General features: G+C 36.4%; 1 protein-coding gene and 1 non-coding gene across 7 annotated transcripts in view; both read right to left on the bottom strand.

Annotated features, from left to right (window-relative positions):
- RABGAP1L (RAB GTPase activating protein 1 like) overlaps positions 1-24,535 on the bottom strand; it is a 689,292-nt gene that overhangs the window by 87,068 nt on the left and 577,689 nt on the right. Inside the window, exons 1-3 of one of the 6 annotated variants that reach the window (XM_058540021.1) lie at positions 7,913-8,251; positions 6,724-6,931; positions 4,822-5,577 (exon numbers count right to left, since the gene is read on the bottom strand). The exons of the other annotated variants lie outside the window; for them this stretch is intronic. Coding sequence (XP_058396004.1) covers positions 4,822-4,932 — 111 coding nt within the window. The 5' untranslated portion in view covers positions 4,933-5,577; positions 6,724-6,931; positions 7,913-8,251. Of the gene's footprint in view, positions 1-4,821; positions 5,578-6,723; positions 6,932-7,912; positions 8,252-24,535 lie in introns of those variants that run through there. 6 annotated transcript variants of the gene reach the window in all.
- LOC131405052 (U6 spliceosomal RNA) lies at positions 22,890-22,996 on the bottom strand. The gene has a single exon (XR_009219914.1). It is a non-coding gene; the product is annotated as a U6 spliceosomal RNA (small nuclear RNA).

The following is a 24,535-nucleotide window of genomic DNA, read 5'->3' on the forward strand; positions in this document are numbered from 1 at the left end:
TGCCAGATTATTGCTGCAGTAATCAATACATCTACTCAGCAGATGGTGTGGCCCATATAAATCCCTCCTATTGGTTCTACACTGCCTTCCCACAATCCTGAGGCTCAAACCTAAGATCCTCTGCACGATCTTCAGGGCAGAAAGCTTCAAGTTTCCTGTAGGACTGATATCCTGATAGTGATTCCCCAACCAAACAAAGCAATTCACCAGGGAACCCAACTAGTCTATTTTCTCCTTTTGTCCACCCCCGTCCTTCTTCCACATCCCTACAGTGCCTTATCTACTCATCCCACTCCTTCCTTTAGGCCTTCTCAAACAGTCTGAATAGTCCTTTCCTTGTTAGAAGGGAAGACAATTAGTAAGCATTCGCACTGTGCTAAATACTTGACGAGCGCTCTCATTTAATCCTTACAGTAATCCAATGAGGCAGTACCACTATGTTCCTCATTTTTCAGGTGAGGAACCTGGAGCTTAGAGAAATTAAGCAATTTACCACTATGCAGCAGATGTAAAACTTGAACTGAGGACTGTGTCACTTTAAAGTCCCTCCAATAGTTAACCTCTCAGCCTTTGCACAAACTGCTCTCCCTGCTCAGAAAGGTCCTACCCGCTTCTACTGGCTGGCAAGCACCTGGTCAGCCTTTGAAGCCTAACTTAAGCGCTCCTACCCCCTTTTGAAGCCTTGTTCCACACTATTCAATGCGTGGTAACTATTCTCCACTTCGTTCTCCTTTATGAGAGCAAATAGCACTCCCATAAATATTTATTTTGCTTCTCTATTTTACTTGACTGTGAGGTCTTTGGAGGAAGGGATATTCTATTTATACCCAGTACATTGTAGTAACCCAAAAATGTTTTTAATATTACATACTGGCCTCTACTAACATATGTTGGAAAGCAGTGTTTCCTTCATAACCACTTTAAAATTGAAATAATTCAGCAGAATATAAGTTAAGATTTAACCTGAAATATTCAAGCTTGACAGAGTATGCATTGGTTATTAGGCTTGTTCACTGTTTAAAATTAAATCATACATTTTGAATTTAAATACGTATTCAAAGCTTCCTTTGGAATGCATAATAAATGTTACAGGTGTGGTCTTCTCCCTTTATTTGTACTGGGCAGATATGAAAATAACTGGAAATGGTGGAGGCAGTTCGAGAGGAATGCTGGCCATTCCATCCAGAGACAGAAGGCCCTAACTGAGGAAAACCTCAGAGACTCCTTCCTCAGTGCTTATTACTCCTTGTGTGAGCACCTCAGGCTGAATTTAAAGATACTCGTGCTGGGGGGAGGGTACAATTTTGTCTCAAGATGCAAGCCAGTTACTTTCAGTCAGTGAAGAGTCAAAGAAAAAGTAATCTGTTGAATTTAAGGGGAGGCAGGAATACTGTGTCCAATGGGGCACCTTTATAAATGTTTCTGGAGTCATTTCGACTAGACTGGATTTTCACCTTGCATACCAACTTGTTTATGATGTAATTAAAAAGTTCTTAAGTTCTGCTGGTGGTGATTCTAGACTTTTGTTTAGTTTATCTTAGAAAATACAATATTGGTCTGGGTAATTTCTTATTTTGTGTGTGTGTGGATGATCTGGAAGAAAAGAGAAGTTATGCTTGGCTTCCTTATCCTCTTTTCTTATCTGTGATTTGTCTAAAGAGACCTGTATAAAGGGATCTGTGATTTTCTTGCATTACCATTCACTTTTAAAGGATCAATAGGATATAGCCATATTTTTCAAAGCATGGATCGAGATATTTCTGAAATCAATTTAGTGGCTCATAACAAACCTTCAAACAATTAAATAGAATAGAACAGGAAGAAAACTGAATATATCACATGTAGCAACAGTAAGTATTGTTTTGTCAAATTTTCTTTCAGGCTTGTGTGTATAAGTCTTGCAATTATTATTTTACTATTTTTTACTATGAGTCCGCATCAACAGTGTCAGAAAGTCACAGGGCTACTTAAGAACAAGAAAAGATTCAGTGTCCACACCAAAACCACTGTACTTAATGGGATTTTTACCATTTAAGGAATCAAGATATCTCCCATTATGAAACAAAGTCCAATTACAGAAAGATACTTAATTAATCCTGTACTAAGAAAGCTCCTAAATATCCTTTGTAACAGTCAACCTAAACCCAGAGGATTTTATGTTAGCAAGAATGTAATTTGCTCCACGGTGCAGTAATAAATCAGACTGAGAAGCAATTTATTTTATACTGCAGAAAACTGAGTATCTTTTTCATACAATTTTTTAAAGGGTTCATTTCATCTCGGACAAAGCAAAAAATTCAATATGGAATCAAAAGCAAATGACAAATATTTTACCTTAGCACAAGTTTAGTATAACTTTTCCAGATGAACCAAAACCAAATATCATCTCCAAAATACTGTACCAGTCAACTCTTTTAAATTTCAAATCTGATACAGAAAACAAAACACCCCCCATAAGTTGTGTAATTAAATTCAACACCTCAACATCTATATTATTTAAAAGTTTGGTATACAGAGCAATATTTTGTGTCTTTATCATACCTCTGAGGCTTTCCATTTAGTGACCAAATTTCCTATCAAATAAGCTCCATGGTTATTTGGGGGAGCTGAAGCTGCATCCAGGTATAATTTATATCAATATATAGAATATTCATATAATCTACACACGGAAGACTGTTTACTAGTAAGCACATTAATATTAATTCATTCATTCATCCATTTTCTCTCTTTCCTTGCCTCTTCCCCATGTACGTGTAGCACACACATGCACTTCACACAATGTCATATACTTATTGAGCACAGGGTGCTCCCTCTGACTCAGTCACTGCCTACCTCTTCAGCCTCCTCTGTCCTCTGCACTTTACATCTTTCTTTTTTTGTTTCTTCTCCCCTTTGGCCTGGAAAATTCCTACAAGTTTTTGAAGACTCAGCTCAAACCCGTCAAGAGGATCTTGATAGGACTGTCAGAATGAAATGAAATAGAATTCTGAATTCTCTGGATAAGCTTTCATGGTGGAATACAGTGAAATTAATGGCTAAAATGAAGTTTAAGGATTATCCACAACCATGCACTATTCTATCCTGACTTGGTATATATATTGTGGTTAACTAAGGGTTGGTAATAATCTCAATATAATGTATGTAATTATAAAAATAGAAATTATGTATATTAAATAGGAAAAGAATGCAGTAGGCTAGATGTTTCTGTATTAATGAACACTTATAGAAGTATATTATGGTTTTGTATTTGTTTTTGTTTTGCTATTTTTTTTGGTCCAGCTGATTCTTTTCTTTTTTTTTCTTTGCTCAGGAAGATTCGCCCTGACCCAACATCTGTTGCCAATCTTCCTCTCCTTGCTGAGGAAGATTTGCCCTGAACTAACATCTATTGCCAATCTTTCTATTTTTCTTTTGTATGTGAGCCAACGCCACAGCATGGCCACTGACAAGCGGTGTAGGTCCAGGCCAGGGAACTGAACCCAGGCTGCTGAAGCCAAGTGTGCCAAACTTAACCAGTAGGCCACGGGGCATGCCCCCAGCTGATTCTTTTAGACTGCATCTATAAAATATCTACAAAAGTGGAGGAAGTATAATGAATCCCTATGTACTCATCTCCCAGCTTCAACAATTATCAACACATAGTCGTCTAGTTTCATCCACATCACCAACTCTTCTATTGGATTATTTTGAATCTTTGTTGACATTTCATCTGTAACTATCTCAATACATATCTCTAAATCATTATTTTTAACATAACCATAATATCACTATTGTATAAAAATTGAATAATTCTCTTAATATCATTAAATACCTATTTAGCATCAAATTTCGCCCAATTATCGTATAGATGTTTTTTACAGTTTGTTCAAATCAGCATCTAAACAAGGTCAATACACTGCACCTGGTTGACACAACTCTTAAGTCTTTTTAAATCGATCTTTGAGTTTCCCCTTTATTTTTTTCATTGTAATTTATTGTTTGAAGAAATTGCCATATTATGTTTTTAAAGTTCCTATGCCTTAATGTAGAGAATTAGGGTTTCATACTAGTAACATAATTTATGATACACTCTCATTCTGTTGCTTGTGACGAGTACTATTAAATGTAATGAATAAGAGGTTGCTACAACAATAGTTAGGAAAGTGTGTTTAAAAGGTATGATATCTTAAACTCAGCAGCCATTATAAAGATGACATCTACAGACAAGAAACAACAAACATTTGCAAGAACTTCATTTTTCTATTATGCCAAGACATACACACCAAGACCCTTGGAGAAAGGTAAAAAAATTAATTAATTAAATCCAAACTAAAATTATACTAGAAGCTATTTTCATAATAGTTCTTAGCAATAATGTAAAAACTCTGAAAGTTATTTGACTTTTAGATAGTTCAATTCTCAATGTCAGTGTTATGGCCCACTGGTAAAAATCTTCCACTTCAAAAAGACTGAATTATATGTGTGTAAATGTAGGTAGCCCTCACCTAATAATCATATACATACATTCAAGGCAAACACGTGGGACAAAGTGATGTTTGGCACTATAAAACTCCTCTCCATCTCACTACATATAAAAGCATTAACGTACTCGTAAGTGTTACTCCTAAGACACTTTAAATGTACTAGTAATGTCTAATAGTGTTTAGTTATGTAAATAAACCAATGAAAACCTGTAGACCTTGTTGTAGCCTGTAACACAAAGCCAAGAGCAATACTTCTACTTTAACTCCTGGGAAGCTATGCCTCAACTGCTACAGGGGTATAACTGTCACATTAGCAAAGAAAAAACAGCCCCAGAGTAGTGTGCAAGGCACCACCTACCATAGACCTGGGCTTGCTGATGGCCACCAGACTAGTGAGGAAGTCTTCATCGTGCAGCTGACTGAAAACATGGGCGTCATAGGCTACCATAATGGAGATTTCTTCCATCATCTTGCCAGCTGGCCTTTCCACAGCAGCAGCTGCTGCCCCAGCTCCAGGCTAGACTATCCAAGGAAAAATCCTACTGCAGCTCAGTGCCAATGCACACACCCACCTGAGTTTGAGGGGGTGGAGTGTCAAAAATCCAGAAGGAAAAAAAGAAAAATAACAAAACCAAACAGCTGCTATCACAGGCTTGTCTAGCAATTCACCCCCAATAGAAAACTGAAGGAGGTCTCTTATCTATGAAGAAAGTATACACTATAAACACCTTCTGCATTCTTAACACAGCGGCTGGAAAATTCAGTTTTTGGAAATCTTCTTTAAATTTCAAAAAGAGAAATAAAGAAAGGTTTCCTAACTGGAAATATCCTATGGCAGAAACAAAAAAAACAAAAACCAAAAAAACCACCAAAAATGATTTATGTTATGTTCTTGGTAATCAGAAATTTTTAAAGTTTATCTTCTTACTTCAGTATTATTTAGATCAAGATTCTTCTTCTTGGAGAAGTGGATTTTCTTACTGCTTATTTTTTCACAATCACAAAAAATAGATGGCAACCTTTAGTTTTTCAAAATTTATCAAATTCTTGGTGCAGTTAAAAATTATCTCCTGAAGTATGAATAAAAAAGATTCTTTTTCCCCTCTGAGTATTTCTGTTAAAAAAAAGAAGTACCAACATATAAAAATGAAACAGGGACTGCAGTATCAATTATTAATCATTTCCCATTCTCCCACTAAAAAAACACAAATATTTTAAACAGAATTCTTGATTTTGAGAAATTAGTTTTCTGTTGTTATTCAGAAAGCAAGACAAGGGTCTCATTTCTAAACTGATTTTCTCCCATAGATAAAAGTTTTCCTCATCTTTTATTTTTAAGCTTAGAAGTTTATTTTAATTACCCAAATCAGCAGATAGCCATGAACTGTCAGTGTGTTAGCCACCAGAAGTGTTTTTTTAAGTATAGCTGGAGACCGTAAACGAACCTCAATGTGCCCCTAGGAAAAATCTGAAAGCTGCCCATAATTACCAGGAAACAGAATGTATGCCAATTCCATGGAAAAAGTATTAAGCAAATAAAAAAGGGGAGGACAGATGAAGTTCCTCCAACAGTTGTTTTTCCAATATTTCTAATTAAGCTATCCTCTGCTTTTTGTAGCTTATGACGCTGCAGTACTATGAGACATATTATTTGTTAGAATTAGAAATCAATTTGGCAATATTTGTCTACAATCAAATACAGATACAATTTGGAATTTTTAGTCCTAATTACCAATAGCAGTATTATTTTAAGTTTGTTTGCTTTTCAGAAAACAAACAAAACTTAGAATGAGATTTATAGTGTCTATTTTCCCTTGTTTTCCTAAAGTATTTTCACCTACATTAACATGATTACTTAAATAGTATCCTGTTTCATTTAAATGTAATTAGGAGAGTTTAACAACTGCTATAGCATTCTAGATTAAACACACACACACACACACACACACACACACACACATACACCACATGGAAGGGGAGGAAAAACACCTTATTGCTAGGAAACAGAAGCAAGTCTAAGAGGCTTATTTAAACAGAAAATGCAATACTTTAAATAAATCCTCAAGATTAAAACAGCTTCAAACTGTGTTTCACCCTTGCTGGAACCAGTAAAGCATTTTCCTACAATGAAACTTTGTCTTTTAAGCATTATTTTCGTTAAAAATTTTTCCAGCACATTTATCTTAACGCTGACTAACAAGGTAAAAATTAAACGATAATCAGAAGACAAGGTATTATAAGGCATCCAGGCAGTTCATACCTTTTAAATTCCTTTTTATCTTTTCAGAAGTACTTTAAAAGACACTGTGAACCTCTTCAGGCATTCACTAGCACCAGAAGATTTCAGATTTATCTTGCAGCACCATTTTCAAGATGTGAAAGCAATTCCTCTTGCTTTCATATTTTTCTTTGCTCCAGTGACTCTGCGTCCACACTGATATCTGAATAAGGTGCACTGACAAAGACACCTGTTGTGGAAGGTAAAGAAACGACTTCCCATAATGCCTTACTCCCTGCTGGCAACCGCCCAGGGGCAAACAAGAATTATAACCGCATTTGAGCAGTTGCCTATGCACCCTGGGAGAGCACATTCAGTGTAACAATAGGTAATCTTCTTGGTTAAGAAGAACACTCATAACCCAAGGAGAAAAAGGACTGGGAAAACAACACCAAACAGTTTAGGTGCCATGCACCAAACTCATTAAACATTTAAGGCATCGGGGCTAGAAGAGCCCAAAACATTTTTAGAAACATAATCAAACACTGTAGAAATCGTTTAAAATTACATAAACAAACAGAAGCTAATAACTTCAAATAATTCAGTCCTTTTAGAATTCCACACAGGTTGTTAGGTAAACAATTAGGTATTTTTAAAAGCTTATGATTTATTACCTTCAAAAGATCGTTCTAATTAGCCACAGTGACTAGAATTATTAACAACACTTCATTTCAAATGCAAGAGGTCCTCTGCCATAGCCACAGTGCATAATTTTCCAGCGCAAAGACCCCTTACGTTTCATTTATACCCTTCATTTTTTGTCACTCTTAAAATGTTACTCCATATGTCACTTTCGGAATCTGAGAAGGAGAAATTCAAATATTTCTTTTCACATACAGTTAAATGTATACTTGTCCCAACAAAAAGCATACTTTTTGAAAACTGATCATCTATTTTAAAAACTGCTTACTGGCTTTTTCTCTTTTCCCAAAAACATTTTCTCCAGTTTCAGAAATAACAGCTACAACAACACCCTCCCAAACTTCAGGAGCCCTTGTACACAGTCACGTTTACATACAGTCCTTTACCCCCTTGAAAGACATCTTACGCTTTTGCCTTTTCCCCAGTGAACTGAGACCCCACTGATTGCCCAGGCTTGTTTCCACCTGAGTTTCTGCAGTCATCTACTTCACAACTCCACTGAAAAAAGGCGTCGGGGGTGGGGAATTACCTGAGATCAAGGGGTGTAGTCCCGACAACACCATCTGCTGCTAAAATTTACCAGGAGAAGATTGTGTATCAAACAGGCAGCAGAAAACAAGGCATTAGTGGTAACCAATAGATGGTCCCTGGTTCAAGCAGGAATTAGCTAGCTGTCTGTCCCAGAGCAAGTCTTTTAACCTCCCTACGTTTAAATTTCCTCATGGTCATGTAAATTAAGAGGGATGGAATAGATTAGAAATGTTCACTTCTGTGAAAGTGTGCTCAGAAACAGTCAAAAGCAATGTGTCCTATTTCGCTCCACTAAATAGGCTTATTGGGGGATTTGAAGGTGGAAATACCTTTTTAATCTCTATCAGAATAAAAAACAAGGGTAACATTAATCCCAGATGTTAAGAAAGTCCCTCCAGGGTTGCTATAACGTGTCCCGACAAATGCTCTCTACTTTCTACCCTAGTTCGGATTTTCTAATATCAATTCTTTTGCCTGTAAAAGAGGATTCAATGACAGTTGTTACACTTTATTAGTTACTCTTTACAGTCTTTCTACTCAGAGGCCAAACTGGCTACAAAATAATTTTCAAAAGCCTCTCTGGATCTCATTGAGATAAGAAAATTTTAAGGAATAAAATATCTTCAATGATTTTTAAATGCTGTTTTAAGATTTTACATACAAAGATTTTACTCTGGTAGCTGATTTTGTTCCAACAGTCATTCTTCTAGGATTATTACTTTTTACAAAAACATACCTGGGTCATACTGAATGAGTATGTGTCTAATAAGCCATTCCTGGCCTTCAGAGAACATCTATTCCCCAGTGTCAAATTTAGAAACAGCCACAACAAAAATGAAGAAAAGCCTGAATAAGATGTGAACATTTTTCTATTTCTGTGTTCTCCCCAAGTGCAGCAAAGCGAAGTAGTTTCATTATGGGAGCAGTATTTTGTTATCCACCAGTCAAAGCAGCAAATACATGAAAAAACGATGGCACATCATTAAAAAATTATCCCACCTCACAAGAGTAGCTGTCAAGACCCTTTCCCCACGCTTCAGGTTCTACTTGTTAAACATTTTCATCACAACAGCCATAAAATCAGGATAAGAAGGAAAGGAGGTCAAAACCACCACGACAGAAACATGGTCCAGAGGGCAGAAAGGTCTTCTGCATCCCCCACATGTACAGGCGGAGCCCTGGAGAGACTCTGTTCTTCCTTCTCCAGTGGCCCTTGTCTAATCATTCATGAACATCTTCACAGATGTTCCTAAATAATTCAGTATAAACATCCATGAAGTATACATGATTCAATTTTAAGGGATCTTCACAAAATGTTTATGGTATTGACATAGAGATAAAGAACTATAAGAAAGACAAAATTCTACAAGTACTTTCTTAATCTCAGAAAACCAATATTCCCAGTAGGTTTGTATTTACACTCAGGAGTGTACATTATAAAACCCAAGTGGGGGAACAAAAGAGAAGATGAGAATGAGAAACCACAGAAGTATCAAATAGAAGACAGCTTTTCGGAATATTTTGGACTTCAGAATAGTTCAGTAACACATACTGAGTTTTTACAAAGGTAAAAGAACAAAAAGCAAAAGATAAATAAGCGAAATCTTAGTTCTTTTTAAAATCACATAAAGGTAAATAAAGAAAAGCATTATTCTTGTGTCAAATTCTAAGCCATTCAGCTCATTATCTTTCCCATCTTTCCCAACAATTCTAGGCAAATTCAAAACCTCAGAAAACACAGATTCTTAAAAAAAAATTCCCCAGAGTTAAACTAAGAAAAGAAAAACCAGAGAGACATAAATACTCACTTAACAGTTATACTGCGTATCCTACTTCCTTATTTGCATCTCACTACAAAGAATGAGGGTGAGGTAGATCCTAGACTATGAAAGAGTAGCTGCAACTCTTTAACAATTCAGTTTTTTACCACATTTCTAATTCTAAAATCCACAGCCAACTGTTAAAAACAAGACAACAGGTCCAAAATGGAGTCACTTCGGCTAAGACCCATGTCACCAGAAACTTCATTACAGTTTCGGCTCTCCCAGAAATGTAATACCCTGATCAGCACTAGTTAGGTAATCTGTCTGACAGACCACTGCCATCCCCTAAAGGAAAGTAACCTTGCAATAACCAACTCCCTTTTTTGCCCAGTGTAACTTCCTTGTTCCTGTTCCTTTCTGCCTATAAGTCTTTCATTTTGTACAGCTCCTTGGAGCTCCTTTCTATCTGCTAGATTGGATGCTGCCTGATTCACGAATTGTTGAATAAAGCCAATAAGATCCTTAGAATTTACTCAGCTCAATTTTGTTTTTTAACACAACATGTTCACTTAAAATTTACCTAAGCAAAAATAAGTGTTTCAAGTGCTCCTAAGCATTCACTGATATTTTCTATCATCCAAAATGAGGATGGTTCGCGACACGTCTAAACATATGTGTAGGTCCGGCCCCGTGGCTTAGCGGTTAAGTGCGCGCGCTCCGCTGCTGGCGACCCGCGTTCAGATCCCAGGCGCGCACCGATGCACCGCTTCTCCGGCCATGCTGAGGCCGCGTCCCACATGCAGCGACTAGAAGGATGTGCAGCTATGACATTCAACTATCCGCTGGGGCATTGGAGGGAAAAGAATAAATAAATAAAATTTAAAAATATATGTAAGGCTGCATCTTGTCTCATTTTGAGCAGAATACACAATTGAATTGTAATTACAAATAACTTTAGTTTCTAAAACATTCAAACAATTTCTCAAAAAGTTTTACTAACAACCAAATCAAACCATTCCACATGCATGATGTTTTAGATTCATTTTTTCACAAGATCAGAACGTAGGTTAGCGATGAGCAATAAAGTGTGAACTACTTCTCATTCAAGTGTTCATTTGTCTAAGTTCTTTCTGCAGGGCTGGTGACCCCAGCCTGGACAACTCCCTTTCCAATGGACCCACAGGTCCCTGCAGTAGGTCATATACAGACAGCTTGCAGGGGTGGATTTGGCTAACTAACATCCTACAGTTAAAACTTGATGAATTTGATGGTATGTGAATTATATCTCAGTTTAAAGAAAACCAAATGCACAGGAGGAAAACTTACAAAATTTGTAATATAGTAAAATACAATCTAGTTATAATAGTGACTACTATATGCTAAAAATTCTTTTATAATAATAACAGCAACTAATATTTAGTAAGTACTCACTATGTCCTAGGCATAGAAGCTCATTTAATCTTCACAATAAGTCAATGAGCTAGGTACTATAATTATCCCTGTTTTATAGATGAGGTAACTAAACTGTGGAGAAGTTTAGTAATTTGACTCAATTCTTACAGCTAGAAATGGAGCTGACAGGATTCAAAAACAAGTGTGCTGGCTCCAAAGTGCATGCCCTTCATCACTAAAAGACGATAAGGGAAGCAAACATATACCGAGAATCAGCCATGTGCCAGACACTACTACTGCTTCTCAAACACTGACATATCCTTCACACACACACAGTTAGGTTACAATACACTATGTCTGTCAAGTAGTGCAACAATAAGTGGTATTAGGATTGTAATAGAACGAAGTCTCTCTGCAGACAGGAAAGTCTTTATGGAAAACATGGGTTGGATTTGATGGGCAAAGTGAAATAATTTTTTTACAGGGAAAATAAAATTAGCCTGGCCAGCGTGGTGAACAGATATTGGGTACAGTAGGAGATAAGGTTTCAAAGGCAGATTTGAATCGGCCTGTGGTAGGTTTCAAATATCTGGTCAACAAACTTGGAATATACTGTGTGTAGGCCAAGGGCAGTCATTGAAGACTATATGGTTTCTGCCTTTCTAGCCGCCATTATTGTCATTAGATGAAGTATGTGGCGTATAATGGTTAACACATGGGTTCCAGAGCTCAGAATAACCTGGTTTGATACTTGACTCTGCCACATGCGAGCTGTGTGACCATGAGCAAATTACATAGGCTGTCTCATCCTTGGTTTTCTCATCCATAAAATGAGAAAAAATAACAGCGCTGATATTATGCAGCATAATAAGATAATGCATGTACAAGCCCTTGGTAAGCTGCCTGGCTCTAGAAAGCATTTGATTAATGTTAGTTGCTGTTGTTATCAATATTAATAAAAATTATGTCTGGGTGGGAAAAATTATCTGCCAAAAACTGAAGAGAAGAGGGAATTATAACCTCTAAAAATGAGGTGGGGGTGTTCTCAGTATACAAGAAAACAGTCAATGCCTCCATTTTCTATTTTCTTGTCCAATTAATAAAAATCCAGGAAGAAGAAATAAAAAGTGTTGCACAACTCCAATCCTCTACCAGTTTTCCATAAGCAATGAAATCTTTCTAGATGTGCTTTTGTTTTTTTTTAATTTTTTTTTTAAATTTTTCCCCCAAAGCCCCACTAGATAGTTGTATGTCATAGTTGCACATCCTTCTAGTTGCTGTATGTGGGACACGGCCTCAGCATGGCCCGAGAAGCGGTGCGTCGGTGCGTGCCCGGGATCCGAACCCGGGCCGCCAGCAGCGGAGCGTGCGCACTTAACCGCTAAGCCACGGGGCCGGCCCTAGATGTGGTTTTATTTGGGAGCGATTTGGTAATTTACATGAGTTCTTCTGTCAGAAATAATTGAGACGGGTTAGAGAAGGTAAAAGGTTGATAATGTGTATGTGTGGAATCTCCTACGGTTTAGCTGCCCTCTCCAGTTTCCAGACTACAATGCAAACAGAGTTTAATCAATTACCTCTCATTAAATTGAGCAATTGTGACAAGAACAGGGAACAAAGAGAACATTCATTGTATAACGATATTCATCTGTTGTAACCTGATCTACAAAACACTGTTACTATGGGGTATCATGTGGAAATACATAATCCTTTTTTATATTGTATTATAATAAGATTTTCCACTGTTCATTTGTATCTTTAGAGTCAAAAGAAATATCCTATGCAATAGTTTAGAGTAGCAGCTTATCTGAGAGCTTAGAAATGACTAATAAAACTGTAATCTACTTCATTTCAAAGATATCAACTGAGTTTGGTTAGGGGTGAAGGGAAAGGAGGAGGGAAGAAACATTTAACACCTACTGTGCTGGGATGGAGCTTTCACTACATTATCTCTTTTAGTTTTTAAAACAATACTATGAAGCTGGTTTTATTATCCCCATTTTACAGAAGAGAAAACCACTGCCCTGAGAGTAATTTAAGTAATTTATGGTCAGACCACTAGTACATCAGAGCCATGATTAAAACTGAAATATGTGATTTCAAAGGCTCTGTAGTTTTTTTCCCACCTACAACAGGTTCATCATAAGATGAATTCAAGAGAGAAGAATGTAAATTCAACTTGGAGATTCTGAAATACAAGCTTTTACATTTCCAAAGCTGGACTCTGTATTTCTCTTCTCTTAGTATTCTGCTTTTAATATTATATCACTATATTTTGAAAATATGAACTAAAAACTCATCTTGCATCAAACAGTATTATTTATAAGACATTTCCAAATATAAAAAAAAAGACAAGACTGAGAGCAAACTACTGACCAGTGCAATGCACATATTAACAGCCTGCTACAATAGAAAATATTTTGTGGATTGAGGCAGCATTCCTTGAACGATCTGTCAATGGTGGTTTTATGAGGTTAAAAATTGGCTTTATGTTTGCTTTAAGAGCAATAGTAAATTGGTAAAATGGCTAAGAGTAAAATAATAGAAAGGTCTTAATAATTTTTTAACAGTGGTCATAGTAGCAGCAGTGGCAAGACCCAGAGCATTCTAATTTCATTCATTTCAATGAAAGTTTATTTTCTATGTTCAATCTGAAATATTTTCCCAAAAAGTGGTCATTTCAGGTTTAAGAATCTCTAAGTATCATCACAGAGAATATCTCTCCAGTATCATGAAGATCATAAAAATAGCAAAAATCCTTATGCTTTAATTACTCTTCAAATTAAGCAGAAAGTTAAGTGATAATATTAGTGTCTACATAGCTGCTCAAGGGTTTACTTTCAATCACAAATTCTAATATGATTGTAACCATAGGACCAGTTTAAACTGACCCCATCTTATCAACAACAGAATGTTAAAGTTGTTTTCAGGGGCAGTGAGCCAAAACTGCAAGTCATGTAGCCAGAGCATGCTCAGAGGAGAAAACTTTGACGGGAAATAACACCCAGAACCAAAGATTCTCCCTCCACAAGACCAAAGGACTGGGACACAACCAGAACTTGAAAGCTAGACTCTCTTCAGAAGTAAGGGTCCACTGTCCAGGAAGATCTGGTGTTAAAGCCCCTTTCCACACCTTACCATAAATGTTTAAAGTCCTTCCAATTGAAACCTATCCTGCCAGTGCTTCTGCATACCAGCCTGCCCTTCTTAATCCAATCAATTTTACCCCGAACCCTGGAAGACAGATTTGAGAGCCTTGCCTCCTGTCTCCTTGCCAGTTGACCTCGCAATAAAGCCTTTTCTTTTTTCAAAAGCTGGTGCTATAGTACTGGCTCTAGGTGCAGCAGGCCGTGGGGTCTCCTGCCCAGTAACATGATGACTACCTTTAGGTCTGAGGATGTACATATTCTGTGATACATATTTCTTATTTAAAATGTCCATTTGGTGTCTAAGAAAACCTTCAAATGTTTAGGTGAAGAAGACCTGTTTACTACTTAACTGAAGATATATAAAGAAATCAGAGGCAAAACAAGCAACTCTCTATCAATTTCTAAAATTGGTAGCTGTTCATTACTTATTATGTTGTCCTAATTATCCTGTTATGAAATCTTCAATGTAGTTCTTAAATATTCAAAACTGCTATAAAGCCAGTGTTTTACATTCAGTTTAGCATGCATTTGTGGAGAATTTTAAGTATGCAATGTGAGATTATGATTTATAATACTAAAATGACCAACATTTAACTATTACTAAAATGATGGTGAAACAAAAAGTTACTTTAACAAGCTGAGACTAGGGGAATGTTTTTATATTAGAAATCTATATAAATGATCAGATTGTAAAACTGAAGACAAATACCTATTAAACATTAATGATTTGTGAAGAATTTTAATTTACGTAAATAATAATGCCTTTTGCTTCTCCTAACGGCCAACTAGTTCTTTGACACTTCACTACTTACTGGCATCTCCATTCTAAAGAGTACAAATACAGGGAATGAAGAAAAAACTCTGACTAGTGACTAACTGGTAGATGGTATTTTTAGTCATCTATCAAATGACTAGGTCATAGGAATAAGTTAAAATTAATAGCTAAAATAAATAAAGTTTTCAGTATTTGAAAATTTCAGTTATCAAATGTTTTATCAATACTTTCAATTTTCCATTCTCATGTGTATAGGAGAGCTGCCTAAATGAATGTTAAAGGAAAACTGGCTCATGAGGTTGGCCACGATAAACTTAAAGTTAAGCAAAAAGTTCTGGTATCAAACTTTATAAAGAATAAAATGAATTTGCCCATTATCTGTGCTTGGAAACACAGAATTGAAGCATTAGTAACTGGCTGCATGCACAGTTTCTCTTTAATGTAGACCGCCTTAGCACTATTAATATAAGTTGCCTGTGCTCTTTTTATTACTCATATATTTGTAGAAATGGTCTTTAACTTTATAACACCACAGAATACAAAGGGAACAGTAAGCAAATTTACTGTTTATTTTGTCTTTACCCCAGGGCAGTTGAACAGAAGCAGAGTGAAGAAAATAGGTCTGAGATCTGGATAATAATAAAGCTTTGTATGTCATAGTGGGAAAACTTAAACCTCCGACAAGTGAACATGCCAAGGCTAAGTGACAGGAGTCTGATAGGACATTGCAATGTGACAGCACCACTTCCCAGCCCAAAGTCCTTAGCTTAGATGACTTCTGAGATACTTCTGGGTCAAATAACCAAAAAATAAAACCATTATAGGAAATACCAACCATTTCAATTTAATTTCTAACTATTTCCCCCTCCTAAAACCTTATTATATTTCCTCTAAAAAAAAAAACACCTTCTTAGCATTAAAAAGCAATATTGTAGAATTTTGTATCCAATCAATTAGAAAACATTTCTTTACTCGGCATATATCATTGATAGGGTATTCTGTTGGAAAAAAATAACTAAAGCAAATGAGGAACACAGAGCAATGTTACTAAGAGGTTGACAGGAGAAAAGAGACATTCATGTTAAATATACTGTGTTTTTTTGTTTTGTTTTGTTTTGCTTTTTTGTGAGGAAGACTGGCTCTGAGCTAACATCCATTGCCAATCCTCCTCTTTTTGCTGAGGAAGATTAGCCCTGAGCTAACAACTTTGTCCATCTTCCTCTATTTTGTATGCGGGATGCCGCCACAGCATGGTTTGATGAGTGGTGCGTACGTCCGCACCCGGGATCCAAACCTGCGAACTCTGGGCTGCCGAAGCAGAGTGCGCGAATTTAACCACTACGCCACCAGATGGCCCCAAATATACTGTGTTTTTTTGTTTTGTTTTTGCTACAAACAGCTCGTATATAAATTAACAAAAAAAAAAAAAAAAAAAATGCAGAAATCAGAAGAAATTAAAAGGGAAACAATTTCCTCTTGGTTTTAATGGTCAAGAAAGAAACATATAAATTTAAAATAAATAAGTCCTTCAAGCCTTTACTAGATATAGGCTTATTAGTTATTTTGGCAATTGCTAACCAACGTTCTCTTCCATACAGCTAGAGCACACGAAATTAGCAGGTTTTCTGAAAAAGATAAATTGAATACAAAATTAGGGAATAGCACTTGAAAAGCAAAAAGGAAAAAGCATTAACTTGCTAATCAGGCTGTGAGACAGGTTTAGTGACTCTTGCATTAGTGGTTAAACATTTTATTTTCCACTAGCACCAAATGAGATGGTACTTTAGTACATTAATATTTTAACTTTAATTAAATGGTGATCATTATACTCACCTCTACACTCAACACCCTAATTATTTTGAATATCTCAAATTAAATCAGATCAGGATACACAAATTACTACTATTAACAATGATCTCTACAGATCTCTTTCTCTAACAATATTTTCCTGTAATCCCCAGTTTCAGGATATGTCACAACCTCAGTTTGTACTTAAAAAAATTTTTATCTTAAATCGTCCAATTTGCAACAACATGGATGGACCTAGGGGTATTATATTAAGTGAAACAAGCCAGACAGAAAAAGACAAACACTGTATGACCTCTCTCGTATGTGGAATATAAACTAACACACGGACAGAGAGAACAGTTTGGTGGTTACCAGGGGGAAGGGAGTTAGGGGGTGGGCACAAGGGGTAAAGGGGAGCATTTATACAGTGACTGACAAATAATAATATACAACTGGAATCTCACAATGTTATCAACTATTATGACATCAATAAAAAAATTTTTATCTTATCGTAACATGAAATTACATCTTCATGACATTGCTTAAACTACCAGATACCTGAAAAATCTTTAATGTTAACATTTTGGAATAACTCTTTTTACAAATCTTACTATATCAACTCAATGAGTAAAGAGGAATGCTGTTTAATCTATCATGTATAATAATGGAAACTTTTTAAAAAAGGAAAAAAGCAAATAACTGAAGGGAAAATTAGTAGAATTTCAACTGTTGTGGTGGAAGAAAAGATAGGAAGTGGAATACAGTTCTATCATTTTGAGGATTCAAGGGAAAATTCCCCACTCTATGTCTGCACTTCTCCCCTTCCTCATTTTTAACATTATGTTGCAAGCTGTGTAAATGGTGTAAGGTTGCAACTGCCAAATCCCTTATTCACAAAATCAATTCCTCCCTGAGTTTTCTTACCATCCACATTGAGCAAAGCTTGATGCAGAGGCTAGTGAGGGTCAGCTTTAATAAATGAGCCAATGAAAAGAACCTACAAATGTGATTAATACCTTCATGGAGGAGAAGGAAGTGCCTTGTGTCTGGGTTGTAATCAAGCCTTGTATTGGTTCTGCAACCAAAAAACCATCTGAGCTTAGACAGGCAGCTTCTTATTTTATTTTAAAACAAGAGCATTGGACTAAACGATTGGTTTAAGTCTACTTCAGCTTAACAGTCCATGACTCCACTTTGAAGCATATTATTATGTAAGAATTGTTCTCTTTGAAAGAACTACTCGATCTTTAAACCTGCTCAGATGGGACATTTAATACCAGTAACTAGGATCTTTTGAGTGTTTTCTATTTTTATTTTCTCATAGTAATAACATTGCCTCAGACCAAACTCAAGAATCCATTGTGAAAATCTAATTGTCCAGATAATAGTAAAAGGCCAAGAGTCAGCAAGCAGTTTGTAATGATATTCATGGCTAAGATATGAGTTTTAATGATCTTTGTTTTCAAGAGCTGCTAGAATTAAACAGTAGTAGATACTACAAATTGTAGAACTCTTACATTGAGTCACTGAGTTGCATATAGAGAAGTTTCTCAACCTTGGCACTACTAACATCTTGGGATGGATAATTTTTTGTTGTAGGGAGCTGTCGTGTGCATTTTAAGATATTTTGCATCATCACTGGCCTCTAGACACTAGATGCCAGCAGTATCCATCCCCCAAGGTTGTGACAACCCCAAATTTTCCAGATACTGCCAAATGTCTCTTGGGGGGCAAAACTGCCCTGTGTTGAGAACCATGGATATACAGTAAATTAAAATTATGGAGAGGGGTTATTTTTTAGCCCAAATTGACCTCTAACCATTAGACTTCTAAAAATAATTTCTAGATTTCAGACCCTCCTGATGTTGTCTCAGAGCCTACTGAAAATTATCAATAAATAAGTCATTGATTAATAGCTATAAAGAACTTTCTTTTACTTTGACAAGGTTTATTCCTCCAGAATATGTAAATATTCTTTTTGTTTTTTAGCTTTATTGAGGTACGATTGACAAAAACTATATGTATTTAAGATACACGACTTGAATTTTGGTATTAATTATTATTATTTTTTTTTGCTCAGGAAGATTCGCCCTGAGCTAATATCTGTTGCCAGTCTTCCTCTTTTTTTTTTGTATGTGAGCCGCTGTCACAGCATGGCCACTGACAGACAAGTGGTGTTGTTTCATGCCTGGGAATGGAACCCGGGCCACTGAAGCTAAGCAAGCCGAACTTAACCACTAGGCCACAGGGGCTGGCCCAGATATTAAGTACTCTTAAAAGTGGAAAATCACCAATCGGTTACTGACAAATCACCTGTGGCATCTCATTGTTATAGATATTGTTTATATATCATCACTAATTATTTATATGTTGGAATATATATTCTTCAACTTCATCAATCAGCTTTATAAAATAGTATCCATGAACTGCAGAGATGGGAGGGTTCTAAAGGGTTTTCAGATTTTTATGTTTCTGAAGGGGATCAGAATATGCCACCCCAAAATCTGCCACTTTGACATAAAGAGATATTTTGAGCTGAAGGCAACTGAGAAACAGCAAACATAGGGGGAGCTCTCTGTACTCTCCCTATTTGCCTAAAAGCAGGGCATATATTTCCCTTTTGTAGACGAAATTTCCATTTGTGAAGGTGTCCCCTCTACAACCCTTATCTACCATTAGTTTCACTCATATATATCTAGTCATCTTCCCACGATTTAGCCCCCCCCAGAAAACCAAACCCCCTTTTCCTTTGTCTAGTCACCTCTCCACAATTTATCGCCTTTTATTAAAATCATATATAAGTCCCCAGGTCTAACCACCTTTTTGGGTTTTCACTTCTTTTCTGTGAAGTCTCCATTCATGTAAAACTTTTAACATCAATAAAGAAATATATGCCTTTTCTCCTCGTGATCTGCCTTTTGTCAGTTTAATTCCTAGGCCACCAGAAACCAAACCTGAGAGGGTAGAGGAAAAGCTTTTCCTCCACTACATTTTGAACTCATGATTTGTTGATGAATTTATCATCAAAAAGATGTCAATTATATTTATTCATAAATATATAATACCACGAGTTCACAGAGCATTGCATGGGCCACAGAGATTATTATCTAGTTCCTGATTTATAGATGAGAAACCAAAGCTTAGGGTTTAGGCAACTGAAAAAGCACAAATAAATTACACTTTTTAAAAATGAGAGGAAGATGAAAGGGAGAAAGTAGCTTAAGAAGGAAGAAGAAACAAAGCCAAGAGGGAGAAAAGTAATGCCGTTAGTAGGGAGTGGCAGGGTGTGACTCACCAAAGGCTACAAAACTGCCGACCTCAGTCCCAGGGATCCATACAGAACAAGAACAAGAGTAGTGGGTGTAGTTTTATAGCTTTGAACAAAGTCGGCACTTCCTATCAAGGGGAAATTGTTGCTGGTGGAGACCTATAAAAGCAGGTGACAGAGCAGACAGAACCTCTGCTTCTAGGTTGATTTATACCACATGATTACCTTGATTTGCTGTTATCTGAAGGGGTGTGGGGCGGGAAGAAGGGTGTGTTGAGTACATTTTAAACTTTTATATTTGGAAAGTTTTTCTTATGTGTTTATCCTGGGGTTTTTTACTCAAAAGGTATAACTTTAAAAATATAATAAATAAAACAGAAATAAAAGGTGTAGATCTAGTAAAACAGAGTGGTTGACCTTTGGCTGCTTCTATACAAGTTTTAAGCTATATTTTAAATCTGTCCAGGCATTCCAATATGTTACTGGTCAGTTTGATCAGAGAGCATTTGGATGGGACTAGGACTATATAATATTTTTAAATTAAGAGCACAAATTATCTTCCCATTTAAACTGGCCACTTAATGAAAGCTATGCTCTCTTAGTACAAATACAAATCAGTCATTGCGTGAACATCAATCCATCATTAAAAAAGGTGTAAAAACAATTCAAATACTAAAAGACAGTTGATATAACTTCACTTTTTCAAGTGGAACTTCAGTGAAATCCAAGAGAACATATAATTACCGAGTTTTTCCTATGTACAGAGCAAAGTGCTAACATCTGGGGTACCAGAATGAAAAACTCAAGGAACTCAGATTATTATCAATAGGCTGTAGGAAGACAAAGAAAGAAATTTCTACACATAATGAAAATAAATGTATTAATCCCTCACTCCCCAGAAAAACACAAATAACTTTTAATCTCAGTCTGTTTCAAAATGTCTTTGATTTGAGCCTTTCTTTTCACTGCTTTTAACAGTCCCTCTCTCTCAATAGCCTGTATCTTTAATGGCTGTACAGAACAAGGCCCAAAGAAGGGGAGTGGAATGCTTACTTCTGGAGTCTATGAAATCACAGGTGGAATCTAGACTCACATGATGTAGGAGCTGTGCAGGCCTCTGGGGTCCTCTAACTCAACCGCTTATGTCAAAGGCTCCAAATTGAGCTGTTCAGTGGGGAGTTAAGATCGGAATCAGCCCTCTTGACTCTTAAGCAAGGGCCCTAAAGGAAGCCAAAGCCTGTCTTATCTTTGGCCTATGTATAGGATATAGTCATTCCCAGTCTTCCAGAGTACAGCTCAAGTCCTAGGACTACATAAGGTGGGAATAAACTTCCTTCAGCCCCTTTTAGATTGGAGGAGCTCTAGGCCTGGATGGGGCTATCAGAGTGGTCCATGTGTCTACCCTGGTTCACACTTGCTATAGATTCCCAAACAAGACAAGAAATGGATTAGTCTCTAAATTTTTTCTATATTTCCTAAAGAAAAATAACAAATTTCTGCTACTAAAACATATGGCCTAGGCTCTATGGTAATTTGATGCTCCACACTTAATATAAAATCAGGCTTTCCTCAAAATATGATTCTAGGTAATTTATTCTCTTTATTGAGAATATCAGACATTCAAAATGGTTGGGAGAGGAGAAGAAGGGACTTTTAAAAAAAAGCATTTACATTGAATATTGCAATCAGAATTTTTAAAAGGCAAAAAGTTTCATTTCAAATTCACTGGTGGACTCTATAAATATATCACTCGTTTCCTGGTTGCTTAGGCCATTAAGGATCTAATCTATTTCCTGAGCTGAAACTAGCTAATGGAAAAATATTTAGAATAGTAATCATCTAGTGAGATGGGCATTTGGCATTTATTCACCCAAAACATATTCTTGGTCATAATTCCCTCCAGTAATTTATATGGTTTCTAAAGGAATAATCTCACTTTTTACAATGAAAGGTCTTTGCTATTAAAACATGGTAAGGCTCCCCCTTTTCTACCCCTAGAATAAGTTTTATGAATAAGGGCATCCCTCTCTGACATTCTTTAGCCTCAACATATATGTAACATGAGGTTGGGAAGTGGACTACTTGCTTTCCTACCAAGCAATTCATTCATGAAATCACTGAACGAAAAATAAAAACAAAAACATGAGGTCAATATTATTATCATAAAAAAACAGAGATTTTTGTATTTACATGATGGAAATCTGTTAAATAAGCTTATTACATCACCTACTTGCAATACTGCCCCAAAGCAGCAGAAGTCAAAATCACTGAAAGCAAACTATGGTGTGCAGATGCTGAATTTACCATGGGCAGCCCACAGTGTGACCCTCACAATACTTCTCAAAGTCTCGTGCCCACAAGATTCTTTCTCTTTTGTGGCCAGCACTTAGCACACCTCTGACACATCTGTTGTTAGGTGGAGGGTTCAGATGGTAAACTAACTTTGCATATTTAGCCTCAGAGAAGCATTATTCAGAAGGTAAGCATGCCAGAGGAAAACCCCAAATGCAGGAGAGAGCCAAGCGTGACTTGAGGGTGATGTGTACCATTCCTCCCTTCCTTCAGCAAAGGTTATCAAGAGTTGTCTTTGAAAATACTCTACCAGAGCCAGGGTTGGGCTCTGGAGCAAAGCCAGCCTTTGAGTTGAGACCTAGGAGCATGGCGCTCATGAGTTACGCACAACTCAGAAATGTGAGTCCACCAGAGGAAATTTCTTTTAAATCAGTATCTGTAAAGTATGGTTTATACAGAAGATAAAGCTCAGTATAAGGTGTAGTTTGAGTAGATAGAAAGATTACTAAACTTCAACAAAAACACTCTGCTTCTTTTTTTTTTTTTTTTTTAATATGAAACGCTTCACGTATTTGCATGTCATCCTGGTGCAGGGGCCATGCTAATCTTCTCTGTATTGTTCCAATTTTAGTATATATGCCGCCTAAGCGAGCACTCTGCTTTCTTTCAAACAGCATCCTTATATTATACAAGTTATTACCTTTTCATAATTCAGATACCAATCAGTGATAAAGCCATTTTATATGTTTTGGCACAGAGCATTAATATAATTATTGCTGCTCTAAATGCCTCAATCCACAACAGAATTAGCAATAATACAGTTCAATTCCTTTTAGAAACATCTCATAAAAAACAAAAAGATTTAACTTCATTTCCTAAAGAAAAATAACAAATTTCTGCTAAAAATAACCAATATCTTCTTTAAAGAAATTTGATTATCAAAATAGAAACTGTTGTCTGCTCGTCACACCCCATACAGTCATTAAAATCAGTTGTTAAAATTTTTCCTCATGGGTTTCACATTTATCATAGATAAATCTTTTCATAACACACCCCCCAGCTGTGTTGTACACGAGGCGGTAGCATTTCCTAACCTCAGCAGACTTAACGACAAGCCCCAGGAAACAGCCAGGAAAGGAAAATTGGACAATGTAACTTATCAAAAAGAAAAGGCATCAAAACTCAGTATCAGAGATTCGTAGGTGTTATTGCACCTGCTGATGATGCTGTGTCCCTGGGCTCCTGACACCAACTCGCTTGCCACTGTTTTGTGCTTTTCTACTCAGAATTTGAAGTGATGGAGACCAAGAAGCAATTCCCCGCACCCTTGAATCTTCCTATGGTCTTTGGAGACCTTAACAGATATGCTTCTTTTCTGCAGTTCTCACAGTTAACATTTCCAGGTAAAAGTTTACAAAAGGGCAATCAATTAAATAAAAATTAAATATTTGATTCCCATACCACTAAACTCAAATAATTAATTGAAAGATAAGTTCTAGTGTGTGACAAGTTTAAAGGTAAACTATCCTTAATCAGTCTTGGATAAAACTGCCACTGAAACAAAATTAGGGCAACTCAAGTGAGCAAGACTCTAGAAAAACTCAAGTAGTCAACCAATTACAATGTCATTTGACTGCACGGAAATGTTCAGAAATTGTTCTAATGACAAATTTAAAATCTAGGTGATGGGAAATTGTTCTAATGACAAATTTAAAATCTAGGTCATACAAACACACGAATTTTTAGAAAGGTAGGAGTTAATTTCCTAAGACATCCAAAGAAAAAAATTCCAACTTCTTCACTGAAAACAGAAAAAATTATTTAAAACAGAAATGCCAAAAAAATTGCTTTCAAGACTATAATCTGAACAAGGAAAAGAAAACAAGTGTAAAAAATTTATTCTCTTCATTAAAGTAATAAAATTGGACTTCTACACAATTACAGAAAATAATAAAAACACAGCAGACTATATTTTACTTATGGTGCTTAACAAGAATCATGCAGCCCCTGATTTCACACTTGGACCCTGTGCCGCAGGCTCTGAAGCTGATTTGCACCATCCCACCACATTCAGACTGGAGGGGAGATGCTCCCATCTCTAAACCCTCATAAAGCCTCACATGTATGGGGGTTTTAAAATGTAATTTTACTCTACTGGTTTTCTATTGCCGTATAGCAAATTATCATAAACCTA

The sequence above is a fragment of the Diceros bicornis genome, chromosome 4, assembly GCF_020826845.1.
Source record: "Diceros bicornis minor isolate mBicDic1 chromosome 4, mDicBic1.mat.cur, whole genome shotgun sequence".
Lineage (NCBI taxonomy): Eukaryota > Metazoa > Chordata > Mammalia > Perissodactyla > Rhinocerotidae > Diceros > Diceros bicornis.